This window comes from Phocoena sinus, chromosome 1, assembly GCF_008692025.1.
Source record: "Phocoena sinus isolate mPhoSin1 chromosome 1, mPhoSin1.pri, whole genome shotgun sequence".
Classification (NCBI taxonomy): domain Eukaryota; kingdom Metazoa; phylum Chordata; class Mammalia; order Artiodactyla; family Phocoenidae; genus Phocoena; species Phocoena sinus.
The window spans coordinates 107,377,797-107,404,359 of record NC_045763.1 but is presented as its reverse complement, the minus strand read 5'-3'; the positions used below and the strand labels follow the sequence as shown (position 1 = coordinate 107,404,359).

The following is a 26,563-nucleotide window of genomic DNA, read 5'->3' as shown; positions in this document are numbered from 1 at the left end:
GATATATGTGCTTTACTCGGTTTCTTTGATAAGTTGTTAAGAATTTGCTGTTAGCTCTGATATTCAAATTTCTGTTTACCTTTCTTCTCCCCCCCCCCCCACCAGTACAACGTTTACAAGCTCCAAGATTCTTGAATTTGACCCATTTCACAGTGCTGTTGTCAGGTTTCAGGCAAACAATGGGCCTTGGGAAGAGCCTAGGTTCAGGAACTGGAAAGAGGCTGGGAGTCTTGCTCCAAATTTGCATTCTCTCTCTGCTTCTCTCATCCACATAGCCATACTCTCAGTTAAAATACTTGTATTATTAATTTCTCATTACTGGAATTGTTGCACCAGAGGCTGAGCGACCATAATTTGAGACCTTGGTAGAAGACATGTCCTTGTTGACTGGTTGGAAGGGAAGTTAGATCAGGTTACATCTGTGAGCTATTCTAAATGTAAGATATGATTTTACCAGCTTAGGCTCCCATATACACGAAGATTGCTTTCTGTTTTACTTTCTCACTGTCTCTGTTAATAGCACCATCAGTTTTTTTGTCTTGTCTGTATCCCAGTCCTTCATCTTTTGTGTGGAGTCAATCATTAGGCCTTCCTCCCAAAATCCTCTCCAGAAATAATACTAGTTTTCTCCTAGTACATGTAGAGTTGTAGAAAAGGTAACAAAAGCATGAGCTCTTTAACCTATCGTTAAATGTTAAGACAGAGTCATATCAGGATTAAGAGCATAGGTTTTGGAGTTCAGCCTCAGCTCAAATCCTGTTCCCATTACTACTAGCTGTGTCACCTTAGAAAAATTACTCTCTGAGGCATTTTCTCCGACTCAAAGTGGGGACCTAATATTAAATAACATTGCTGAGTTGTTTGGTTAAATAACTAGTACCCATAAAGCATTTAGCAGTGTTTCTATTAATGCAAACACCAATTAGTGCTTAATAAGGTGTAGTTACTGGTATAAATAATAAAATACAACATTTATATAACTTCTTTTTTAGTTTACAAAATGTGTGCACCTACACTTTCTTGCTAAATAATCACAAATATCCTGAGAGGCAGATAATATTCTCATTCTAGAGATAGGGACACCAAAGAAAAAAGATGATAACACTTCCTCAAGTGGAATTGTCTAGAGGTTGCTCTGATAGGGAGTGAATGCAGTTACTGGAAGTTTTGCAAGGCTGTCTACCTATCACCATAGATCCCAGCTTTTGGAAGGGTGACTGAGCTAGGTGATTTCTGAGGTCCTATAACTTGGTCATTTATTCACACATGCAATTAATATTTTTTTTACCAGAAACTGTTCAAGGACCTGGGGATACAGCATAAACAAGCAAAAAACCCCAAAACAACATATACACTCACACACAGACAAAAATCTCTGCCTAGAAATATACAAATACAGAAAATATTTTGTACAGGATATACAATATAAAAAATAAAATATGAAAATATCGGTATATAGCTTGTCAGTTTTTTCATATTCCTTCATCTAAGTACCCATTAATTCCCACCCTCATTCCCAGCCCTCTCCCCAAGCTTAAAGTGTCAGAAACTAGAAAATTCTATTTCAGTTTGTGTGCCATGCCCTCTCACGCGTCAAGGCTTATTCGAAGCTGGAAATCCAGAAAAGTGGGCGGGGCCTTGGAAGTTTCTGAAGGTGGAAGGAGAGACGGCGGAACTTGTGTGCGGTAGCTGTGGTTCTCGGTGGGAAGCCAATTCTGAGGACCGGTAGTGGAGAGCTCTGGAGCTTGTTTCCGGCCACCTCAGCGGGAATCGGAGACGCGAGCAGCTGGGTCTTTGGGAACTGAGGTAGAGGCATAACTGTTGTCGCGGCGGAGCAAGTCAAGACGCACCTACGGCCGTCCGGGCCAGTGTTGAGTTTCCGTAGCCTGTGAAGATGGTGTTGCTCACGATGATCGCCCGAGTGGCGGACGGGCTCCCGTTGGCCGCCTCGATGCAGGAGGACGAACAGGTGAGCTGCTAGATCCCCGGGACCCCAAGTTCCTGTCAGAGCGCTGTGCTCTCAGCACGGGATTCCTCCTTAGGACGCGGGAGACCCTTATGGCCTCCCAGGCGTTTCTGACCCCTCTGAAGTGCTTTTCCTCTTTCGGCAGTGGAAAAGAATAAGTCTTGTTAGAATAAATCTCTGTTAGAATAAATCTTGCCTGAAGGCGGAGGTAGATTTTTGTGTTACCTGTTTCTTTTTAGAAAAACTCTCTGGAGAAGGGATAGGTTTGGCTGATTGTGATTATCCAGTGTTCTGTAATTCTTTAGGGACTTTGTTAAAATTCAAGATTTCTTTCTTTCTTTTTTTTTTTTTGCTGTTAATAAGGCTGACTGACAGGTCCTGGGAAAAATCAGCTCCTAAGTCCTCTTTTCGTAGCACCTGATCCTTGACCTAGTTTACTGACATCTAGTGAAAGCAGATGAGGTATTATTGCGACATGTATGCACCTGTTTGAAGTTCAGTACAGTACCTTCTTTCAAAGTTATGCCCAATTCCCACCTCCAATAAGCCTTACTAAATTTCTGTTGTTGGAATTATAACCCTTGTGTTATATTCCTGTAATGCTTGTGCCTTAAAATCACAAGGCAAATTTCTGGTGTGAGACAAGTTCCTGGAGCAAGGTCAGGAAGTTCCTGAAGAAAGGAGGCTGAGAATGAAATTTATATAATTTATTTAAAGTGTTCAACTTTATCTTACTTTATCATACAACCCAAGTAATGTAATTAAAAAAAAAAACCTCAAGGCCTAAAAAAAGATGAATATTTTGCACATGTTTTTGAACTTTTCATTCATATATTCATGAAAAAAAGAAACCTCATTAAACACATCAGATGTGCCAAGCATGGTGTTAATGCAGGGGTTTGGGGAACATAGTCCCTACTTTCATGGAGCTTACGGTTTAGTGGAGAAACCAGATAACTAACAATTATAATGTAGTATAAGTGCTATGGAATAGGAAGAAGTTTCTGTGGTTGAACGTGCAAAAGGTATCTAAATTGATTTTTGGACCTCAGGAAAGTGTTCCCAGAAGAAATGACATCTAAGCCAACAGTAGTGTCTCCTAATTAGGAAAGCTTCTATTTGGTTATATGCCTTTTTAGGTTTGATTTGGAAATATGTTTACTTTCACTTCTAGGAGAGTAATGATACAGATTGTGAAGTTGCTAAGTTGCTTAGCAGGTCATGCTAAGTGAAATATTTTCTATTTATTCCACAAGACAAAGTCTAAGTTGAGATAAAATTTGAAAAATATAGCATACCCTGAATTTTCAATTGTGAAATATTTTTCTCTTGTCCAATGTTAAACATTTTCCAGGACTGTGCAGAAGGAGTGAAATTGTTATAATGAATGCAGGAATAGGATTTGAAACAAGGGAGATGGTGTGGGGGAAATTTTCCTTGAAGGATATGTAGTTTGATTAAGAAGTAGTTTTCCCAAAGGGACAGAAATCTGGTCAGTTTTCCAACTATTGCTTTGAATTCCAGTGTGGGCAAAGAATATAAATTGGATTTGAAAGTCCATATATCAGTAGGCTCTTATTCTCTGCCTTCATACTTTATTGAAAAAATTAGTTGATTTACTACTGTGTGTTTCTTAATTCCAAATTAGGTATCAGTTTACCAAGATGGGTTGCTTTGTTTAATTGACAAGGAAAGATATTTTACACAGAAATATTTTTGTGATTGTAATTCCATAGTGATTTCCTTTAGGAATTTTGACTTTGAATGATAACGTCTTTCCAAAACTTTTAATATCTGCAAAAATATGAATCTTTGACTTATTTTTACTATTATAATAGTATACAGAACATTTATAGAGTGCCTACTACATACCAACCATTGTGTTAAGCCTGTTAAATGCATGATTTCATTCAATCTTCATACCAACTATTAGGATAGGTACTGTTATTATCCCCATTTATAGATAAGGAATCTCTGAGGCTAAGAGAGCATAGGTCTCTTGTTTAAAGTCGCACAGCTAATAAGTAGCACAACAGAATTTTTCACCAGAGTTCCTCCCTGCCTCCTTTTTTTCCCTTCCTTCCTTCCCTGTTAACCTACAACCACTATGTTAGTTCCAGGTACATAACATAGTGATTTGATAGTTCTTTCATCAGGGTTTTTTAACTTCGGCACTGTTGACATTTTGGAATGGATAATTCTTTGTTGTGGGAAAACTGTCCTGTGCATTGTAGGATGTCTAGCAGCATCCTTGGCCTCTACACCTTATATGCCACCATATAAGGTGTAGTTGTGACACCACCCTCCGTCTAGTTGTGACAACCAAAAATATTTCCTGACATTGCTGCCTGTCTCCTGCGGGGAGGAGGGGCAAAATCACCCCGGTTGAGAACCACTGTTTTGGTTTAAAAAAATTTTTTTTTAATTAAGATACAGTTGATTCACAGTATTATATAAGTTTGAGATGTACAACATAGTGATCCACAATTGTTAAAGGTTATGCTCCTTTATAGTTATACACGTTTATAATTACTATAAAATATTGGCTGTATTCCCTGTGCTGTACAATATATCCTTGTAGCTTATTTATTTTATACATAGTAGTTTGTACCTCTTAATCCCCTACCCCTAGCATGCCCCTCTTCCCTTCCCTCTCCCCACTGGTAACAACTAGTTTGTTCTTTTTAATCAATATCTGTTTGATTCTACACTACAAGCTTAGTACCTAACTGCTTCACTTGTTCTAAGACATTTTAGTAATGTATTTACTTCTTAGGAGTCTGGAAATAACTTTGTAAGAAGTGGATATCTTGATCAAATAGTTTTATAGTTAAGTACCCTAATTGTTCGGGCCAAATAATTCAATGTATTCTTCCAATTATTTACATTGATAACAGATACCATATCTTAGGTGGTTACTAGATGCTAGTCCTTGTACAAACTGTCTTCTCACTGGAGATGAACAATTACTCAAATAATACAATAAAGCGTTAAAAAAAATAGCTACAGAGTATCTTATGCACTGTTTCCTCTGTGCTATAACTAGAAATGTAGGCCTAAGACAGGTAGACAGATGAACTTTTCTTTTCCAACCTAGACTCTCTGATATTCTATCTATTTCTTCCTTTCTGATGTATTTCTCCTTTTTAGATGTTTGCAATTTCTTTATCTACCTTTCTGTTCTACCTCAAAATGAACCATGTTCTCTTCAGGTGTTAGATATAACTGAGTACAGGGCAGAGAACTCCCAAGAAGCAGATAGTCTTTTGTACAGTTAAACTGGCGCACTCGCCCAATCATTGAGGGTTGATTAATCACCTTACTGTTATTGCTGTTAGAAGAAAATGGTTGGTTCTTGGTGCCCCTGGCCTTTGATCTATAGAGTTCAACAGGAATTTACAAATGATAAGAGCTTAGCTAAACATTCTTATAAAGGCAAAAGATGACACTTGATACAACTACTTGTTCAGCAGTCATAGGTGACAGCAATAAAAAGGATTGTGGTTGTGTGGCAATTTACTACCCTGTACCTCCTGCATTTTGTATACAGAACCACATCCTAAATATACTGATGATCTCAAATTAGTTTCAGAATTTGTGTAGACATTCACATCTACTTCATTATTGGATTGCTAACAGCTGTCTTCATTATGCTGTATATAAGTTTCATCAAGTCTGTTCTAGATGAAGTAGAAAACAGAATTAGGACATCTAATCTAACTATTTTTAGGTAGACTGGCTGACTGTGAGCCCTTTGTGACTGTAATCTTAAAAGTGAACCTAGGATTTATCTGTAAAGCCATGATTATGTTGTTATGTGAGATCTAGATCAGAGCTGCCATATGGTTTCTTGAGCATTTCCTATGAATTAGATTTAATATTAAATAGTAAGATATCACCTAGAAGGTGGATCTACCATTGCTGAAGCAATTTTAATTATACAGGTGATATAGCATGCTTAGGAGCAGGGGCTTCAGAGCTAGACTGCCTGGGTTCAAATCCTAGCCCCTCCCCTTATTGGCCCCAAGTCCTAACTAATATTGTTCAAATCCTAGCCCCTCCCCTTATTGGCCCCAAGTCCTAATATTGTGGGTGCAAATACGCAGTAAATAAGAATGGATGAATGAATAATTTTCCCATTATAAAATTAATTTCTGATTATTGTAGAAAATTCAGTAAATATGTACAAACAAAAGGATCAAAAAGTTAATGGTGGTTTTTTTTTTACCATTAAAAGTAGTGGTAAAATTAAGTAATCCCTACTTAAATTATATCCACTTGATGTCTAACCTTAATCTTTGTGTGTGTGTTTAAAATCAAATAATCGGTAATACTGTTCCACCTAATTTTTTTCACTTAGTGTATAATGAATATCTTCTCATATCATTAAATATTACACAGCATCATTTTAATGGCTCTGTAGTATTCCATTATATAAATATATACCATATGTTATTTTTTTTAACATCTTAATTGGAGTATAATTGCTTTACAGTGTTGTGTTAGAAGATGTGGAATTGTTGGATAAAACATTACACAAAACTTTTAAATTTCTAATACATATTGTCAAAATAACTACCAGGAAGATTGTGCCAGCATCGTGTTGCCAGGAATGGTAATGCCAACTGAACCAGCATTGTAAAATGTTGGTTGGCGTGCTGTAATTCCTATGTAGATATGTCCCCAGTGTTATACATTGGCAGTCACTGCTTTGTTCATTGTAAATTCCTGAAATTGTAGCATGCTTTTGGCCATAGTTTCTTGTAGTTCGTACAGTTGTTTGTCTCTTTCTCTCAGATTGCAGTAATATTTACAGTGCCTCTTATAAAGTCAAAGGATTTGTGCTAATCTTCATTTCACTGACAGTTTTTTGCCATTTCTTTTTTTCTTAATTGAAGTGTAGTTGGTTTACTATATTATGTTAGTTTCACACTTAGAATATAGTAATTCAATATTTTTATAGATTGTACTTCATTTTAAAGTTGTTATAAAATATTGGCTATATTCCCTGTGCCGCACAATATATCCATGTAGCTTTTTTATTTTATACATAGTAGTTTGTACCTCTTAATCCCCCCTACTGCTGTCTTGCCCCTCTTCCCTCCCCTCTTCTTACTGGTAGCCACTAGTTTGTTCTCTATATCTGCGAGTCTGTTTCTGATTTGTTATATTCATTCATTTGTTTTATTTTTTAGATTCCACCTATAAGTGATAACATACAGTATTTGTCTTTTTCTGACTTATTTCACTAAGCATAATACCCTCTAGGTTCATCCATGTTGTTGCAAATGGTAGAATTTCATTCTTTTTATTTGCCATGTATTTATTTAACTAGTTCCTTTAAGGTGCTCACCTGCCTTTAGCTGTCAAAAAACTTATAATTAACATTTATGGTTGTGGTTATTTTATGAATACCTCTGAGACACTGATTTAATTGATTTGGGGGTGGAGATTGGGCAGGAGTAGTTTTTTTAAGAATTCTAGGTGCGCGTCCCTGGTGGCGCAGTGGTTGAGAGTCCGCCTGCCGATGCAGGGGACACGGATTCATGCCCCGGTCTGGGAAGATCCCACATGCCGCGGAGCGGTTGGGCCTGTGAGCCATGGCCGCCGAGCCTGCACGTCTGGAGCCTGTGCTCCGCAACGGGAGAGGCCACAACAGTGAGAGGCCTGTGTACCGCAAAAAAAAAAAAAAAAGAATTCTAGGCGATTCTTGTGTGAAGCCAAGGTTGAAAATCATTGGTCTGTGTTGGTATTATTTCTTGGCACTTTAGTAGTGTCTCCAACTTTGTTTGCATCCCTTTAATCTACTGTTGTGGGGTCAGATATGAGAATATATCTGAGATTATATATCAGATATATTCTCTGGGGTCGGAATGCCACATAACAACATTGGTGAAGCCAACAGATTGACAAGTACCACTCAAATTTAGGAACATAGGATATTGTTATTCACTCTCCCCAACTGGCTGACCAGTCACGAGAAAAACAATATATAGATTAGCAATACTGTTTAATATGATAATGTTAATATACGTTATAATGTTAATTATTACAAAGTATTGTTAATATATAACAATATACATATACATGTTAATGTAGGAGTATTTCTCAAGTGAACAGCCTTATAACAAATCGTTGCCATAAAAACAGTGTTAAACTACAAATTGATTCTTCTAGTGGTCTCTGCCTAACTCCCCTGGCTCACCTCATGCTTAGTTACTTCCTTATTTATATTGAAATTTCCAGTTCACCATTTAATGTTTTTATTTTATTTTGAGTTATAATTGACATATAACATTATATTAGTTTCAGATGTACAACATAGTGATTCAATATTTGTAGACACTGTGAAATGATCACCACAATAAGTCTAGTTACCCTCCATCATGAAAAAATAGTTACGAAAATTTTTATTCTTGTTTCTTCTTGGGATGAGGACATTTAAGTTTTACTGTCTTAACAACTTTCAAATAATGCAATACAGTATTATTAACTATAGTCACCATGCTGTACATTATATCCTCATGACTTATTTTATAACTGGAAGTTTGTGCTTTTTGATTCCCTTCACCCATTTCGCCCACTCCCCCACCCACCTCCCCTCTGGCAGTCACCAGTCCATTCTCTATCTATGAGCTTGTTTTTTGAGCAGGATTCCAGTCTTTTTTAATGGCTGAATAGTATTTCATTGTGTATATATACCACATCTTCTTTATCCATTTGTCTGTTGATGAACACTTGATTATTTCCATATCTTGGCTATTGTAAATAATGCTGCAGTGAGCATAGGATGCATATATCTTTTTAAATTAGTGTTTCGTTTTCTTCAGATAAATACCCAGAAGTGGAATTGCTGGATCATGTCGTAGTTCTATTCTTAACTTTTTGAGGAACCTCCATACTGTTTTCCATTGTGGCTGCACCCATTTACATTCCCACCAACAGTTCACAAGAGTTCCCTTTTCTCCACATCCTCACCAACACTTGTTATTTCTTGTCTTTTTGATAATAGCCATTCTAACAGGAGTGAGGTGATATCTCATTGTGGTTTTGATTTGCACTTCCAGTTCACTATTTTATTTTTATTTTTTTTTTTATTTTTTTTTTGTGGTACGCGGGCCTCTCACTGCTGTGGCCTCTCCCGTTGCGGAGCACAGGCTCTGGACGCGCAGGGTCAGCAGCCATGGCTCACGGGCCCAGCCGCTCCGCGGCATGTGGGATCCTCCCGGACCGGGGCACGAACCCGTGTCCCCTGCATCGGCAGGTGGACTCTCAACCACTGCGCCACGAGGGAAGCCCCACTATTTTAAATATAGCTTAGAATCCTATACTTATACATTTGTTTATCTGCCAGTTACACGATTTTATCATTGCTTCCTTGAATGATTTTACTCTCAGCTCAGTGGTTCACCATCTGGAATTTTAAGTTTCAGTTTGTACTTTCTCATAGTTATACCGTAGGTCCAATCCCTAGGAGAACCTTGTGTAAACACTTTTCTATTTAAACATTTAGTTATTAAACATCTACCAAGGAGAGACAGTGTTAGATCTTTCAATTCAAACTAAATAATCCAAAATAAAATAATTCCTCCCCATCACATGGCAAAAGTTATTTGTTTGTTTCCCCCAGTATGTGGATGAATAAATAATGTATATTTGCTTCCCATTCTTCATGCACTTCTTTTCCATTTTGGATCTAGTAGGTTATTGAGGTATGATTTTCTCCTTTTGAAATGACATTGCTGTTTCACCCAGTAGACTTCTTCCCCTCTTTAAAAAATATTGTAAAATCATTTAGAAATTGTTTAGGAAAATATTGCCTGTAACTCTATCATCCAAATGTTATTATTTTCATTTTTGTATGAACATACCCCTTGCTACCCAGACTTTTGCTATCCAAACTCAGGAACCAAATAGATTTATTTAGTAAAGGATATTGGACTTTCCAATCTCTGTCCTTGCTCTTATTCATTTTTACCTAATTGCAGTTACAGTGTTCATAATAATTTGCAGTCATGGGTGCACACAGTTTTGCTTAAATGCTCAATACTGTAACACTTTATGGAAGATTTTGCTTGATATTTCAGCACAAAAATGAGATGATTCATTCAGTCTGTTGTTCCCAGGACTTTCCCCTGAGTATGGAACATGTTGTACAGTTCTCTGCCAGTAACTGCAAGTGAAATGGGTTAGGAGGAGGGCACTGACCTAATAGTGGAAAGAACACTGGATTGAAAGAGTGCCTTAAGGAGTACACTTTTGCTTTTTAGCAAATAACTATTGTGACTTTGTTGAAAAACTCGGGATTTGGTCCTCCTTTTTTCTCTAAAATAGGCCACTTTTATTTTGTTAAAATAAATCTTACTAACCTGTAAATGAAGGACTGTATTCACATAGTGTCCTCAAAATATGATGCTTCTCACAAATTGGTACTGCTTTTTTGGTGGAAAATTCTTAAATGAAGGTGTCTTCTTTCAGTCTGGCCGGGACCTTCAACAGTACCAGAGTCAGGCTAAGCAACTCTTTCGAAAGTTGAATGAACAGTCCCCTACCAGATGCACCTTGGAAGCTGGTGCCATGACTTTTCAGTGAGTATAGTCCTGATTTCTTTGTGATTATTTAAATATGAATTACAGTAAATACAAGTAACACCTGATAAGAATGGGAACTTTTTAAAAAGTAAAGGTAACTTTAAAAATATAGTCGCTCCATGGAAGCAACTTTCCTGGCTCTAATTCTGCAAAACTCAAATCTTGGTTTCTTTATTCAATTTCCATACAATAATTCAACCTGTTATCCTGTGTCTAGTAAATGCTATACATATCATGCAGTAATAGGTAACTTTTGCTTTGGGAGCTTCTTGGAGCCAGACACATGTAGGTTAGTACCCTTGCTCAAACATTTACTGACAATGTAACCTTGAGCAACTCACATGTACTTCTCTGGGCCTCAGTTTCCTCTATAAAATAGGGAATAATAGTTTTGTGAGGATTATGAGAGAATCCATGTATATCACTTAACATCTTAGTCTGGCACATAGAGAATAGTCAATAAGTGTTAGTTTTTATTTAGAAAAAAGAAAATTATAAAAGATAATTTAAGGGCATCTAATCAGTGGTTATAGACAATGCATACAGCTGAGAGAGGGATCAAAGCAACTTTATTGGATTTAGATTATCTACAAATAATTGGTATTAAATGTTTAATACATGTCAAGTTTGAAATTGATAAAACAGGAAGAATTAAACAAGAAAAGAGAGGGCAAGAAGATCAGGTGAAAGTAAAAAAGAATAAGCTAAATAATCCTTACTATGTTAGGAACGCAGATACCAAGATAATATAGACCTGGGAAGAACCTGCTCTGTTTAACTCAAACAAACAAACCCTTTACTCATCAAGAACAAGCAAACAAGTATAAAGAATCAAAACCAAAACAAAACCCTGGCCTATTGGTTAATAAAGTAGTGAATATTAAGTTTTGTAAGGTATTTCAATATCAAAAAATATTAGAGGCACTTAATTATATAGTATTTTTATCTCTACCATGGGTTAGGAACAAAAAAGCTGTAGGAAAGATCTCATGGAATTGAAGAGAGATTTTCTTCTGCTTGGTTCTTTATAATCTCATCTCTTCCTTTATTTCCATCCAAGAACTGTTTATTAAAGATTTATTCTTTGTCAGACAGTGTATTAAGTCTTGCCTGTAATGTTTTACCTTATCCTCTTATTAGCAGAGAGAGACATATACACAAACAACTATACTGTAATACCTTAGGACAAGAAGTGCTGTAGAGCAGAGAGAAGGAAGCAATAAATTCCCATTTATAGAGAGTAAGTTTCAGGAAAGGGGAAAGAGGGAGGGAGAATAGAGAGAAATTTCACAGAAAAAATTATAGTAGAATTGAGCATATGAAAATGAACAAGGTTTCTCCAGGTACATAAAAGAATATTATAGTTAGAAAAAAACAATATAAGCAGAAGTCCACGAGCATGTGAAAGAACCTAGCTTATTGGAGAACAACACGTTGTTCGGTGTGTTAGGATATATGATGGAAAGCAGCCTACACTTGTTTTGGAGGGCTCTGAATACTATACCACGGTGTATGATTTTATTTTGTAGGTAGTAGGGAACCTCTAGAGTTTTTAAGCAATATCATATTTACTTTTTAGGAATAAAGCTAGTGGTTTAGAAGATGGTCTAGAAGGCAAGGAGACCGGTTAATTTAGGTGCCCAAGCAAGAAATAGGACAGCAGTATTATTATTATTGTTATTATTGTTGTTGTTATTATTTTAAAGGGCATGAGAGATCATATAATATAATAGACTATAAACTATGCTCTGTGGAGTCATAGGATGCCTTAGGAAGGACATAGAAAGGACAGGGGTGGGGGTATGTGTAATGCTTTGGGCCCTTAAACTCCTACTTAAGCTAAAGAACTTCTTCTCATTTTATTTGCTGTACATATTAGTCTTCTGGATATAATTTTTGCTGAAATAAAGAGTACTATGGCTAAAAAGTTTGAATACCACTGAGTAACCTAACCTCTTTCCAAAACTATCTCAGACATGTAGTCATATAGCCTCTTCCAGACTGCCAGGGAGCTCACTCTCACAAGAGGAGTCAGTTCTGTTATTGAACAATTTGCAGTCAATACAGAGTTCTCCTATCCTGGAAATTCGGGAATATTATTAGTCCTGAGATTCTTTTCTGTACCCAGTAAATATTGTGACATTAACTTCCAACTTTTAAGTATCCACAAAAATTTACAATTCCACTATTTTTCTTATAGCTGGAAGAAATTTAAATGTGTATATACTTGTTTACCACACAGCATCAAAGGGTAGATGGAGTCACAACTCCGAGTTTTCAAGAAAAAGTCTTATGTATTAAGATATTTTAGTTGAAGAATTATGTAATTAATAAATATGTCTAAATACTCCTTTTGGAATATACTTCTAATAATGGGAAGATGTTTGCTTTCTGATTCCAGTGATTTTTGGTTTGAAATTGACTTTCTGATTTAGTTAGCCTCAAAGGGCTTGGGCTAGAATATTTTTAAAAGTTTGTGTAGGGAATTCCCTGGTGGTCCACACTTTCACTGCCAAGGGCCCAGGTTCAATCCCTGGATGGGGAACTGAGATCCCATAAGCTGTGTGGCATGGCCAAAAAACAAGGTTTGTATGGCACTGAGAGTCTATTTCAGATTGTTGGAGGTGTTGTTAATCTACAAACAACTTTTTCTTGCTTTTTTTTGTCTCTGCAGCTACATTATTGAACAGGGGGTGTGTTATTTGGTTCTGTGTGAAGCTGCCTTCCCTAAAAAGTTGGCTTTTGCCTACCTAGAAGATTTACATTCAGAGTTTGATGAACAGCATGGGAAGAAGGTGCCAACTGTGTCTAGACCCTATTCCTTTATTGAGTTCGGTAAGTTTTTGCGCATCACCTCTCTATCAAGGGAGTAGTCGATATGCAGAAGCTATTGATATAATTTTGACACTTTTTTAATTTTTATGCTTACCTACTGAAGTTTTGGATTATCCCTCCTAGTCCATGTCTTTTGTCCTTTTGAATGAATGAGGCTTCCTTCTCATAAGTAATTTTCTCTGATCTTTTGATTTTTTCCTCATAGAACTTGTTGCCCTTTGCTCTTTTTTGTTATTTAGTTTGATTCTTCATTTGGGTAAAAAAACTGTGTCTAAAGATCTAGATTGACATGTAATAACTGAGTTCTTTTTTCCCCCAACCCAACCTCCTCACCTCCCCCGCCACACACACACTCACATACTCACAGTGAGACTCATTTTATGGAAATCAGAGTTTGGAAATCAGAAGGAATGGTGAACGAGATCCTCTAATTTAAGTACTAGAGGATATATGGTATTGGGGCATAACATTTACTACACGCAGAAGTAGTGAGCATGGGTGTCCATATTTGTATAAGAATTATAGAAAGACTCATTACTGGTCAGATCTGGTAAAGTATCTGATGGCAATAGATCAAAGGAAATGGCCTTTAAGTAGAGGAAGTGAGAACAAGTATGATTAGACTACATCACTGACATTTTTAGTTAAAAAAAAATTGGTTTTACTATCTCTGAATTTCTGAAGTGTTTTGAGTTTGCTAGATAAATGGGTCCTCTTGCTTTTTAGAAATAAAGAAATCTAGCAAAGCATTCCAGTGTTTCAAAACTATAAGCTCTCCAAGTGCTAATTTTTATAATGTCTGGTTTTGCAAATTTTATTTTTGTAGACAATAGCGGTTCAGTAAACCCAATAAAAAAAATAAGACTGCTTTATCAAGGTCACACAGGAAATAGTTGGTATACTCAAATTAGCTTAAAGGATTTATATACAGAGATATGAATGGGTTATAGATGAACTGTAAGGTACAGTAACCTGAGACCAGTAGCATGGTAATTGTTATCATCTCTAAGCCTGAATGGATAAGAGAAAGCAGTTTCTGGAACTAGGAAGGAGAAAATTTATGGAAAAGGCCCATTTGAGAGGAGCAGTAACTTTTGGTGGAGGTATACTGCCAGCCCAAGATGACTTCTCAGGGAGGAGCTAGGGGAATAAATACTTTGATATCACTATCCACTCCCCTTCTTCCGTACTCTTGGGGCTCCCCCATTGGCTGAACCTAACCGGAAGCTAGAGGGCAAGGAACCCATTGATGTAATCCATGCAGGTCAGCTTCCTGCAGATCTAGAGGCAAATGAAGGGTATCAAGCACACACATCTTAAGATTTTTTCTAAAAGTTGAAAATATAATCTTTAATAATCATTCTTTTCATAGTTTTGCATTATATAGACATTGGCAAAACTGAATGAGCATGCAGTTTTGTAGTAGTATTTTGGGAAACGCCTGTCCCATTGATACTCATTCAAAAGCTTGGTTAATCACGAACAGTTGCAGATCCAGGAGAAACTCAGAATTTACTCTTTCCTACTTCTTTGATGGACACGAAAGAAGTTGTTAACAGTCACTTTTCTTCATCATTCTAGATACCTACATTCAGAAAACCAAGAAGCTTTACATTGACAGTCGTGCTCGGAGAAACCTAGGCTCCATCAACACTGAATTGCAAGATGTGCAGAGGATCATGGTGGCCAATATTGAAGAAGTACTACAACGGGGAGAAGCACTCTCAGGTCTCTAAAAGCAGTATGAGTCTTATGAATAAGTGGCTCTTATTCCATAGGCAAGGATAGCTTATTTGGGAGTACCTTTTATGCTGTCAGATTCTATCTAGTACTGTTAAGAATTCATCTTTCAAAAATGGATTACATTGCAAGCTTCCAATATATATGTTTCTTCCTAGTGTGGTTAGTTTCTATTGAGTTGGAACAATATAGTCTCATTCCATATCAGAAGCAATTACTGTTTCCAAGATATTTACACAGTTAAATCAATATTTACAGAAACACTTAAGGGAAATGAAAAGAAGAATGAGAGGAAATTGTCAAAGATTTATTGCAATAGTTTGCTGAGTAGCCACTTTGGGAGACTTTACTGCTGACAGATCAAATGTTATAAAATGCCATTTTCATCAAGGCATTCCTCTGCTGAAAAACTTTTAAAACCTGTGACTACAAGATAAGGTCTAGTCTCATCTCAACTTACTTTTCACTCATTCAGTCATTATTAACTGAGTACTTGTAATGTGCAAGGCACTGTGTTCTCTATAATGGAAGATAAGTAGATTGCAAATGTCTCTCATTCTCCCTAGTTCACAAACATTCTGCCTCAGCCAGGTCAGTGTCCTCCTCATCCTGGACCTTCTTTAGGATCTAGATAAGAACTGCCTCTTTAAAAAAGCCTTACCTGATCCTTATATCCCACAATGCATTAATCTCTTTTGTCCTTCCAATTCTTAAAGCACTTACATATGTAATGTTTTTTAGCACATAATGTGTTATATGTATGTGTGTGTACTAATTTACCTAAAAATATGTATGTTTACTTAATGCTTAAATGTTACCTAAATGTTTAATGTGAGCATATACTTTTTTTTTACATCTTTATTGGAGTATAATTGCTTTACAGTGGTGTGTTAGCTGCTGCTTTATAACAAAGTGAATCAGTTATACATATACATATGTTCCCATATCTCTTCCCTCTTGCGTCTCCCTCCCTCCCACCCTCCCTATCCCACTCCTCTAGGTGGTCACAAAGCACCGAGCTGATCTCCCTGTGCTATAAGGCTGCTTCCCACTAGCTATCTACCTTACGTTTGGTAGTGTATATATGTCCATGCCACTCTCTCACTTTGTCACAGTTTACCCTTCCCCCTCCGCATATCCTCAGGTCTGTTCTCTAGTAAGTCTGTGTCTTTATTCCCATCTTACCCCTAGGTTCCTCATGACATTATTTTTTTCTTAGATTCCATATATATGTGTTAGCATACGGTATTTGTCTTTCTCTTTCTGACTTACTTCATTCTGTATAAGAGACTCTAGGTCCATCCACCTCACTACAAATAACTCAATTTCGTTTCTTTTTATGGCTGAGTAATATTCCATTGTATATATGTGCCACATCTTCTTTATCCATTCATCCAATGATGGACACTTAGGTTGTTTCCATCTCCTGGCTATTGTAAATAGAGCTGCAATGAACATTTTGGTACATGACTCTTTTGGAATTATGGTTTTCTCAGGGTATACGCCCAGTAGTGGGATTGCTGGGTCATATGGCAGTTCTATTTGTAGTTTTTAAGGAACCTCCACACTGTTCTCCATAGCGGCTGTACCAATTCACATTCCCACCAGCAGTGCAAGAGTGTTCCCTTTTCTCCACACCTGCTCCAGCATTTATTGTTTCTAGATTTTTTGATGATGGCCATTCTGACTGGTGTGAGTTGATATCTCATTGTAGTTTTGATTTGCATTTCTCTAATGATTAATGATGTTGAGGATTCTCTCTAACGATTAGTGATGTTGAGCATTCTCTCATGTGTTTGTTGGCAGTCTGTATATCTTCTTTGGAGAAATGTCTATTTAGGTCTTCTGCCCATTTTTGGATTGGATTGTTTGTTTTTTTGTTATGGAGCTGCATGAGCTGGTTGTAAATTTTGGAGATTAATCCTTTGTCAGTTGCTTCATTTGCAAATATTTTCTCCCATTCTGAGGGTTGTCTTTTGGTCTTGTTTATGGTTTCCTTTGCTGTGCAAAAGCTTTGCAGTTTCATTAGGTCCCATTTGTTTATTTTTGTTTTTATTTCCATTCCTCTAGGAGGTGGGTCAAAAAGGATCTTGCTGTGATTTATGTCATAGAGTGTTCTGCCTATGTTTTCCTCTAAGAGTTTGATAGTTCCTGGCCTTACCTCTAGGTCTTTAATCCATTTTGAGCTTATTTTTGTGTATGGTGTTAGGGAGTGTTCTAATCTCATACTTTTGCATGTACCTGTCCAGTTTTCCCAGCACCACTTATTGAAGAGGCTGTCCTTTCTCCACTCTACATTCTTTCCTCCTTTGTCAAAGATAAGGTGACCATATGTGCATGGGTTTATCTCTGGGCTTTCTATCCTGTTGCATTCATCTATCTTTCTGTTTTTGTGCCAGTACCATACTGTCTTGATTACTGTAGCTTTGTAGTATAGTCTGAAGTCAGGGAGCCTGATTCCTCCAGCTCCGTTTTTCATTCTCAAGATTGCTTTGGCTATTCAGGGTCTTTTGTGTTTCCATACACATTGTGAAATTTTTTGTTCTAGTTCTGTGAAAAATGCCAGTGGTAGTTTGATAGGGATTGCATTGAATTTGTACATTGCTTTGGATAGTAGAGTCATTTTCACAATGTTGATTCTTCCAATCCAAGAACATGGTATATCTCTCCATCTATTTGTATCATCTTTAATTTCTTTCATCAGTGTCTTATAATTTTCTGCATACAGGTCTTTTGTCTCCTTAGGTAGGTTTATTCCTAGATATTTTATCCTTTATGCTGCAGTGGTAAATGAGAGTGTTTTCTTGATTTCACTTTCAGATTTTTCATCATTAGTGTAGAGGAATGCCAGAGATTTCTGTGCATTAATTTTGTATCCTGCTACTTTACCAAATTCATTGATTAGCTCTAGTAGTTTTCTGGTAGCATCTTTAGGATTCTCTATGTATAGTATCATGTCATCTGCAAACAGTGACAGCTTTACTTCTTCTTTTCCGATTTGGATTCCTTTTACTTCCTTTTCTTCTCTAATTGCTGTGGCTAAAACTTCCAAAACTATGTTGAATAAGAGTGGTGAGAGTGGGCAACCTTGTCTTGTTCCTGATCTTCGTGGAAATGCTTTCAGTTTTTCATCATTGAGGACTATGTTGGCTGTGGGTTTGTCATATACTTTTTAAAAGTAGTATTTATGTGTTTCATATCTATTTCATATACTTCTTTTATTTCTTTCACAGTAATCATCACAAGTAGTTTCCTTAATGTGTATTTTTTGAATTCAGCCTTGTTACATATTCATGAATAATGGGTTTTCCTTTATTATGAATTGCAGATTTTAACCTTTATGTCTGTAGTCAGCAGTCGTCCCAGCATATAGCTTCAAACTCTTTAAACATCAGATTTTGGATTTGTGAGTCTGTGTAAATTTTCATCATTACAGACTCATAGGTTCTACTTGGGATAAAGTAAACCAGCACAGGAATTTTTCTTAAATCCAAAATTTATATACTGGTCAATTTATCAAAAGTGTAACAGATATTCTTCTAGTGATTTGCTGATTGCTACAAAGCTGATATGCTGATTAAAAAAGAAGTACAGTTCTACCCTTAAATAACTTCATGTGATTGGGAAGATAAGAAAGATTGTCACAGAGTAATTTATAGATAGTATAAGGGAACAAACATCAGTTGAACACTTACATTGTGCTAGGCAATATGGTAGGTGGACTTTACGTATATCTTAGTTATTCTTTAGAGTAATCCCATGTGAAGTGGGTGATATCAAACTGGTTTCACAGATAAAGAATCAAAGACTCAGAAAAGTAGCTTACTATAAAAGTTACACTGCTAGTACCTGGCAGAATTTGTTGGCTTTTGGAGTCCTTGTCCATCTTCAGGGAATGACAGTTTTAAATCATTATATATAGATCTGTAGACAATAAGAGCTATAAAAATGTAGAAGGAAGTAGATAAATGAACAGGAAAGATTTCTTGAGTTTTGATAGATCAGGAAGGAGTGAAGAGTGGTATTTTAAGAGGAAGAAAAAGCTTACGCTGAACAGAGCATATATGAAGACAGTGGAAAGATTAGGCCACCTCAGAAAATGTTCTCTTCCTCTTTAAGCTTCTGTATAATGAGTCCATCTTTTACATCTTTTTCTCCTTCTAAGTTTTAAAGTTTTAGAGCTAATCAACTTTGCATTTATGACCCAAGAATAGTTCCTGTGCGTTCTTTTAACAAGATCAAATTATGCCTTTTTTACTGCCTAAATATACCTGTTTCTTTTAAGCCATATGTTTTATTTTTTATCCAAAGATGTCACCCTATTAGACTGTAAATTCCACAAATATAGAGATCATGTATGTTTTGATCATAATTGTATCCTCTAGCACTTCTCATGGTGCCCATAACATGAATATTTGCTAAATGACTTCTCCAAGCAATAACTTTGTCTTTATGAAACTATGTGTTTCCAGATGTTCCAGTGTAAAGGAATTCTCTTAACTATTAATTATTTCATATGACCTAATATTTATTTCTTTGCCCAGTTATTCTCAGCAGGTTTAGATTCATGTAGCAAATATTTATTGATTGATTTTTCACTGTATTTTTCACTGACTATATGCCAGATCACATTCTAGGCACTGGGAATATAGTAATAAACATAGTAGTAGTTAAAAACCTCTGTCCAATGGATTGTACATTCTAGTAGACTGGCTGGAAAGATTCCTTGCAGCATTGTCATGGCTATTTCTCATCCCTTAACTGTTTTTTTGCACTAGGTGCTTTTCTTACAGGACAAGTTCTAATTTGGAAATGGCTGGCATGCCTGTGTTATTAAGTAATGCCACATTTCTCAATCAAAACCAGTCTCTATTAAGCAACTCCAAATATTCCAAAAGCATTCTCCAAGGAAGAACAAATAAATTCAGATTGCAATATAGTTTTTCAAAATTTTAAAGAAGTAAAAAGTTTTATTAGAATTTATTTATGCCAAACTGAGAGTTTGTTTTTATTATTAAAAATATGCCATATATTTTAAGCCCAGTCTAGCTTGTGTATATCTGACTATTTCTCTAAGTGCTCAGTTAACAATTAAAAGAAGATACTGATATTACAAATGTCCTTATAGGAAAAAAGAAAAACTTTGCCTAAGATTCTGAAAAGCTTAATTTAGTAGATATTGATGGTTTTCTAGCACCTGTGACTGTATTTTCATTATAATACAGCTTTCCTATATCTGTTAAAATATAATTTCTGATAGCTTTATCTTCATAATAATAGTCTTTACTATGTGGAAAGTTTTAGAAATTTGGTAGCAGTCACCACTGAGATATAGCTTAATACTCAGTGTCTGGTTCTTTGAATTTTCTGGTTACCTGCATCTTTTATCTTACCTGGATTATCATTTGTCAAAATATGAGCAGATATGATTTAGACCATTAAGAGATTATGAAGATAGTTATGGTCAGCTAACATTTGTCAAGTGTTTACTGTATGTAGGCATTGTGCTCACTTTACAGGCATCCTATGATATGTTTATTGTTACTATATAATCCCTATTTTTATAGACAAAAGAAGCTGGGTCTTAGAGAGGCTGAGTTGACCAATACCACGTGACTGGTACAGCTAAGATTTGAACCAGGGTCTGAGGCCAGAGCCTGCATACAGCCTCAAGAATTTGAACATAAATTGATCTGATAATTTTAAAATGCATTATAGATTTTACAGTGCTTCAGGATCACGAGTTAATCAGTGTATGCAACCTTACCCTTAAAATAAAAGTGATAATTTAAGCTTCATGGTTTGAAATAGTGCCACTCATTTTGGTTATTTTTATGTCTTAATACATTTGATAAAATACTTTAAGGGACTAATTAATGTTATCCTTTTTTCCTTTTTGACAGCATTGGATTCGAAGGCTAACAATTTGTCCAGTCTGTCCAAGAAATACCGCCAGGATGCGAAGTACTTGAACATGCGTTCCACTTACGCCAAACTTGCAGCAGTAGCTGTATTTTTCATCATGTTAATAGTGTATGTGAGATTCTGGTGGCTGTGAAGTAGTGAATCCAGTCACTGGCAAGGAAGAACCTAGAACCCAGCAGGTGTATGTTTTCAGGAAGCTGAGCTCACAGAGATGCGTATTAGAATCCAAGTGGAACTTCTGCCTCTAAAGACCTTGCAAGGAAAGACATGTCCTGAAAATGAAAGATTACGCCTCATTTAATGAAGCTTAGCCCTATGTAGAAAGTGTCTTTTGGGGGCAGAGGCTTTCTCTGGGTGCTAAGCCATATATGTTAGGGAACAGTAGATTGTTTTATTTGTTTATTTCCCTCCCAGTGTTTTACATTTTTAAAACAGCACTGACTGGGCATTCTCATCTCTAATGGACTCGTCAGTGAGGTTTGGCTTAACCAACCTGTACTAGCAACAGTCTGAAATCCCTTCAGAGAAGGCAGCCCTTTGGAAAGTTTTTGGACTCTGTTTAATCAACATTCCGTTTGTTGGTGACACTTGTGATTTTTCAGGAATCTGAGTTGTTGATGGCCTTTTAAACAAGACTCCAGTATGTGAAGGTTAATTGCTGTGCTGCAAGAGATCCTGTCTATTGGCCCCTGTAGGAAGTTAACCTTTGTTGTTTTCCATTTATGATGTTTTGCTTATTGCACAATTGCTTTAGGGTTAAATGAATTATATTGATGCCTTGAAATTATAGCACTCCGTGATTAAGAAGCTAAAATGTTTTCTGTCATTTACTCCTTAAAAGACTTAAATGTTTTGTTTGGGACATTCTTAATTTTATTTTTCCGCATCTGGTTTATATTAATCTAAGAGTGAATGTAGCATACTGATAGCCAGAGGCCCCTGACTTAGTGACAAAGAGAGGCCGGCTCATGACTACAGCTTTGTCCTGCCCTTTTCTCACTTTTTCTCCACTACGATTTTCCCCACTCTTCCTCCTGCCACAATTTGCTAACATTTTTTAAATTCCTCTATGTCCAATAGTTTCATGTCCCTGTCAGGATATCCCCAAATTTCAAAATGGAAAATATTCAGTTGCGTAGTTGATTAAATTGAAATTTTTCAGAGCAACTACTCAAACTACTAAACACATTTATCTGATAAAATCTGAGAGTACCTTGTATCTGCTTCAGTTATGTAATTCTCTGAGAATATTCCAGAAATAGCTAACTCATTTACAGTAGCTTCTATTAACAAATAAAAGTACCTATGATTTTTCCCTTTTTTGCTCAGGGATAATGGGAATTTCCTTTTACCTTCTGAGGTAGAATTTTTTTAAATGGGGAGAATAGGCCTTTTAAATATTGCCACAAGGGTCTACAATATAACCTATAATTACTACACATACTGCAAACATTTCTTTAAATTGTACAGGAAAATGAGCCTACTTCTTAAAATCTTTGGAAAGAACTTTAACCAGTAAGCAATTTTATAACTCAGGATCATCAAACCTACTGTTCTGATTCCTGATAGAGAAAAAAAATTCTATTTCTTTAAAACAAGGCAAGGAGAAATGCTTATTTTATTCCTGATAATTTACAGAACTAGAATAAAATTTTTTCTTTCCATTTTGGACCTATGTCTGCCAATTGGAGTTTTGTGCATGAAATAAGAAGTTACTTTTTATAGTGAATAAGTGCTTTGAAGTCCCTAAAAGTCTTATCCTAAGTAATGATATTGGTAATAAAAGCCTTTGAAAGGCTGAAAACCTAAGTATTGGTACCATAGCACTTGGTACTTCTGTAGGAGTGGAGAGTGGCAGCTCGTTGAGAGTTGCATGCTGCAACCAAGTAGTCAGCAATGAAATAAATACTTCTAGAATGTTCCCTTTAGTGTGAAGTTTTGTTATCTAGTTAATTTACATGCACATCTTCTTCTATAGATACACTTCTACCTAAACTCAGTGGGTTAATTAAAAAATGAGTTGGGGTGGGGGATGATAAACAAAGGGATAAGAAAGTAGTTTATGATTATGATGGTAGAAAATGAAAGAACAGGACTGTCATAATATGACTCCTGCTTCTGTTCCTTATTGGAGGAAGTGGGAAGATCTGACTAGATGAAATGAACCAGCAATCAAACAGGTATCTAAAATAGAATGTGATAAATACTGTTCAGGGTTATCGGGGGCACATTAAAAAAGGACACCTAATTTACTGTGGGAAGGGGTGTGGTAAGAGAAGGAGAGTGGGATTTCCCAGACGGAGTCAATGGCTTGTGAAGAGTCATGAGTTAAAAGAGTGAGGCCCATTTGGGGGATCATGTAGCTTGGTTCAACTTAACTCATAGGTTAAGTGTAGGCAACTGAGACTTGAGGAAGAAGTAGACGGTACACTGTCATGCAAGTCATTCAGACTATACTAACATCAGTGGCAAGAGATGGCATCAGATTTATAACTTCAAATGATCATTCTGACCATGCTATAAAAGATATATTAGAGAGGAATAAGCCTGAAAGTAGGGAGATGAAACTAAGGAGCCATCAGAGTAGAATGAGACATAGACAGGTTTTAAGTTATTTTCAAGAAAGGAATAATCCCACATACTGAAATATTTACACAATGCTTTCTTTGTTAGGAGCTTATTTTAATTCTCATGTTGACATTTTGAAGTAAATACTGTTCACACCATGTGAATGAAGAAACTTTACTGCACTGAGGCACAGAAGAGTTGAGTAATTTATCCAAAGATGCAGAGCTAGCAAGTGACAGAGCTAAGATTTGAACCTAGACAGTTTGACTCCAGAGTCTGTGCTTTTCTCCACCATACTATACCACCAAGAGGTCAAATCAAACAAGTACCACAAAATGTATTTTGAATTTAACAATTAGGAGCATAATCATACAAGCAGAGTAATTTCAGGGCAGTAGAGACACAAGTCAGATTGCAGTGGGTTGATGATTGTGTGAACCACTAGGAGGTAAAGACGTTGAACTACTCTTTAGAAGTAGCTTTTTTGGTTATGGTGCTGAACTTCATAACATGTTTTAATTAAGAAATCTCACAAGTGTTAACATAGCAATATTTGGCACATTGTATGTACATCTCTTCATTTAAGTGTCTAACTGGCTCTTAAGCTTTTTGGAAAACCTTTGAATATCTGGTGAAATGTATGTGCCTTTACCCCAGAACAATGTTCATGTGTACATGTATACCAAGTATCACAAACTATGTCAGGGTTTTCAAGAACTCTATAAAGCCTGTTCATGACCTGGTGGTCCATGATCCCCCAGCTAAGAACTCCAAATATAGAGGATGTGGAACTCAAAGGAAAGAATCCAGAAACCTTGAAAACTGTACAGCTGATGTGAACTAGAAAAATTCTACAGTTTGAACTAACTTTGTGGATGAGATTCATTCTTAAAAAATTGTGTAAAAAAATTCTATCAAACATTTTTGGATCTTGTTCTACAGAAAAAAATTTGGTCCAGTTCCTCAAAATCAAAATCAAGGATCTTAAATTTTTTATTTCTACTTTTATCAGTAGGAAGTCTTGCAAAAGCAAGTTAAGAAGGCAAATGGATAATCATTTCTTCATACATAGTATTTAATAATACATGTATGAGAAAACATCTCAATTTAAATTCCCATCTTATTGGGAGTTTTCATGACCTAAGGGCTTGAATGTTGATGGACACACAATTAGCAGAACTGACTGAGCCCCATCTGGTTGTCTTTTTAGCTCAGCAAAAAGGCAAAGAGCAGTGGTTGTAAAGATGTTACTACTGTAAATGCACATTAACTAATTGGACCAAATAAATAGCTTGTACTTTTTAAAAGTCCCAAAGAAAAATTTGTAGCATGTGTGACATAGTTTGAGGTAGAAGGGGCAAATTGAGTCTCACATCCTATTAATCATTACAGACAGCGTTGACCCAACAGTATAAAACTATCTTGAGCAATTTAATCACTCCATTCTAATAAAGTTTATTTCAAGTGCTGTAATTGAATCCATGTCTTAGATTAGAAAAATTGTTGGGAATTTGACTTCCGTATACTAATCAAAACTGGACTAACCTTCTATAACCTTCATTAATTGAGCATATGTGTCAGTCATTTTACATGTATTATTACAGTCCTCATAACCATTTTCCCAGCTTGCCCAAGGTCACATAGCAAGTTGAAGTACTTGGGTTCAAATCCAGGACTGCTAGACACCCAACCACTACATACACTGTTTATTCCTAAATTATGATGTAGAAGTGTTTGTCCTAAGCACTATTTCACTTTGTCCTGTCAAGTTATTTGTTTTTGTCTTTTTTTGGAAAAGGTTGGCTTTTTAAAAACATAATTTCATTTTATTATTTCCTTCTCCTTTTCATCTACTTATCTGTCATTTCTCCCTTTATTTTTTTAATATTTTTTGCTCTCGGGTTCTTGTTTGCCTTTTCTCCTTCTTGGTTTGTAACACATTTTTTAAAAACTTTATTTTCTATTGGAGTACATTTGATTAACAATGTTGTGTTAGTTTCAGGTGTACAACAAAGTGATTTGATTATACATATACATGTATCTATTCTTTTTCAAATTCTTTTACCAATTAGGTAGTTACAGAATATTGAGCAGAGTTCCATGTGCTATACAGTAGGTCCCCATTGGTCATCCATTTTAAACAGAACAGTGTGTGCATGGCAATCCCAAACTCCCTAACTATCCCTCCCCACACACACACCCTTCTCCCCTGGTAACCATATTCTCTAAGTCTGTGAATCTGTTTCTGTTTTGTAAATAAGTTCCTTTTATCATTTTTTTTTTAGATTCTGCACATAAGTGATATCATATGATATTTCTCTTTCTCTGTCTGACTTACTTCACTCAGTATGACAATCTCTAGGTCCATCCATGTTGCTGCAAATGGCATTATTTCATTCTTTTTAACAGCTGAGTAATATTCCATTGTATATATGTACCACATCTTCTTTATCCATTCTTTTTTTGTTTTTTGTTTGTTTGTTTGTTTTTTTGTGGTACGCGGGCCTCTCACTGCTGTGGCCTCTCCCATCGTGGAGCACAGGCTCCGGACGCCCAGGCTCAGCAGCCATGGCTCACGGGCCCAGCCGCTCCGCGGCATGTGGGATCCTCCCGGACCAGGGCACGAACCCATGTCCCCTGCATCGGCAGGCGGACCCCCAACCACTGCGCCACCAGGGAAGGCCCTCTTTATCCATTCTTTGATGGACATTTAGGTTGCTTCCATGTCTTGGCTATTGTGAACAGTGCTGCAATGAACATTGGGGCGCATGTATCCTTTCAGACCATGTTTTTCTCTGGGTATATGCCCAAGAGTGGGAATGCAGGATCATATGGTAGCTCTATTTTTAGTTTCTTAAGGAACCTCCATACTGTTCTCCATAGTGGCTGGACCAATTTACATTCCCACCAACAGTGCAGGAGGGTTCCCTTCTCTCCA

The 26,563-nt window shown here is 36.4% G+C and overlaps 1 protein-coding gene across 1 annotated transcript; it reads left to right on the top strand.

Moving 5' to 3' along the window:
* Positions 1 to 1,741: 1,741 nt before the first annotated feature.
* SEC22B (SEC22 homolog B, vesicle trafficking protein) lies at positions 1,742 to 25,098 on the top strand. The gene is made up of 5 exons (XM_032602538.1): positions 1,742 to 1,969; positions 10,445 to 10,554; positions 13,232 to 13,392; positions 14,974 to 15,120; positions 21,036 to 25,098. Exons 1-5 carry the CDS (start codon positions 1,895 to 1,897, stop codon positions 21,188 to 21,190), a joined length of 648 nt encoding a protein of 215 aa, XP_032458429.1. The 5' UTR covers positions 1,742 to 1,894; the 3' UTR covers positions 21,191 to 25,098.
* The last annotated feature ends 1,465 nt before the right edge of the window (positions 25,099 to 26,563 follow it).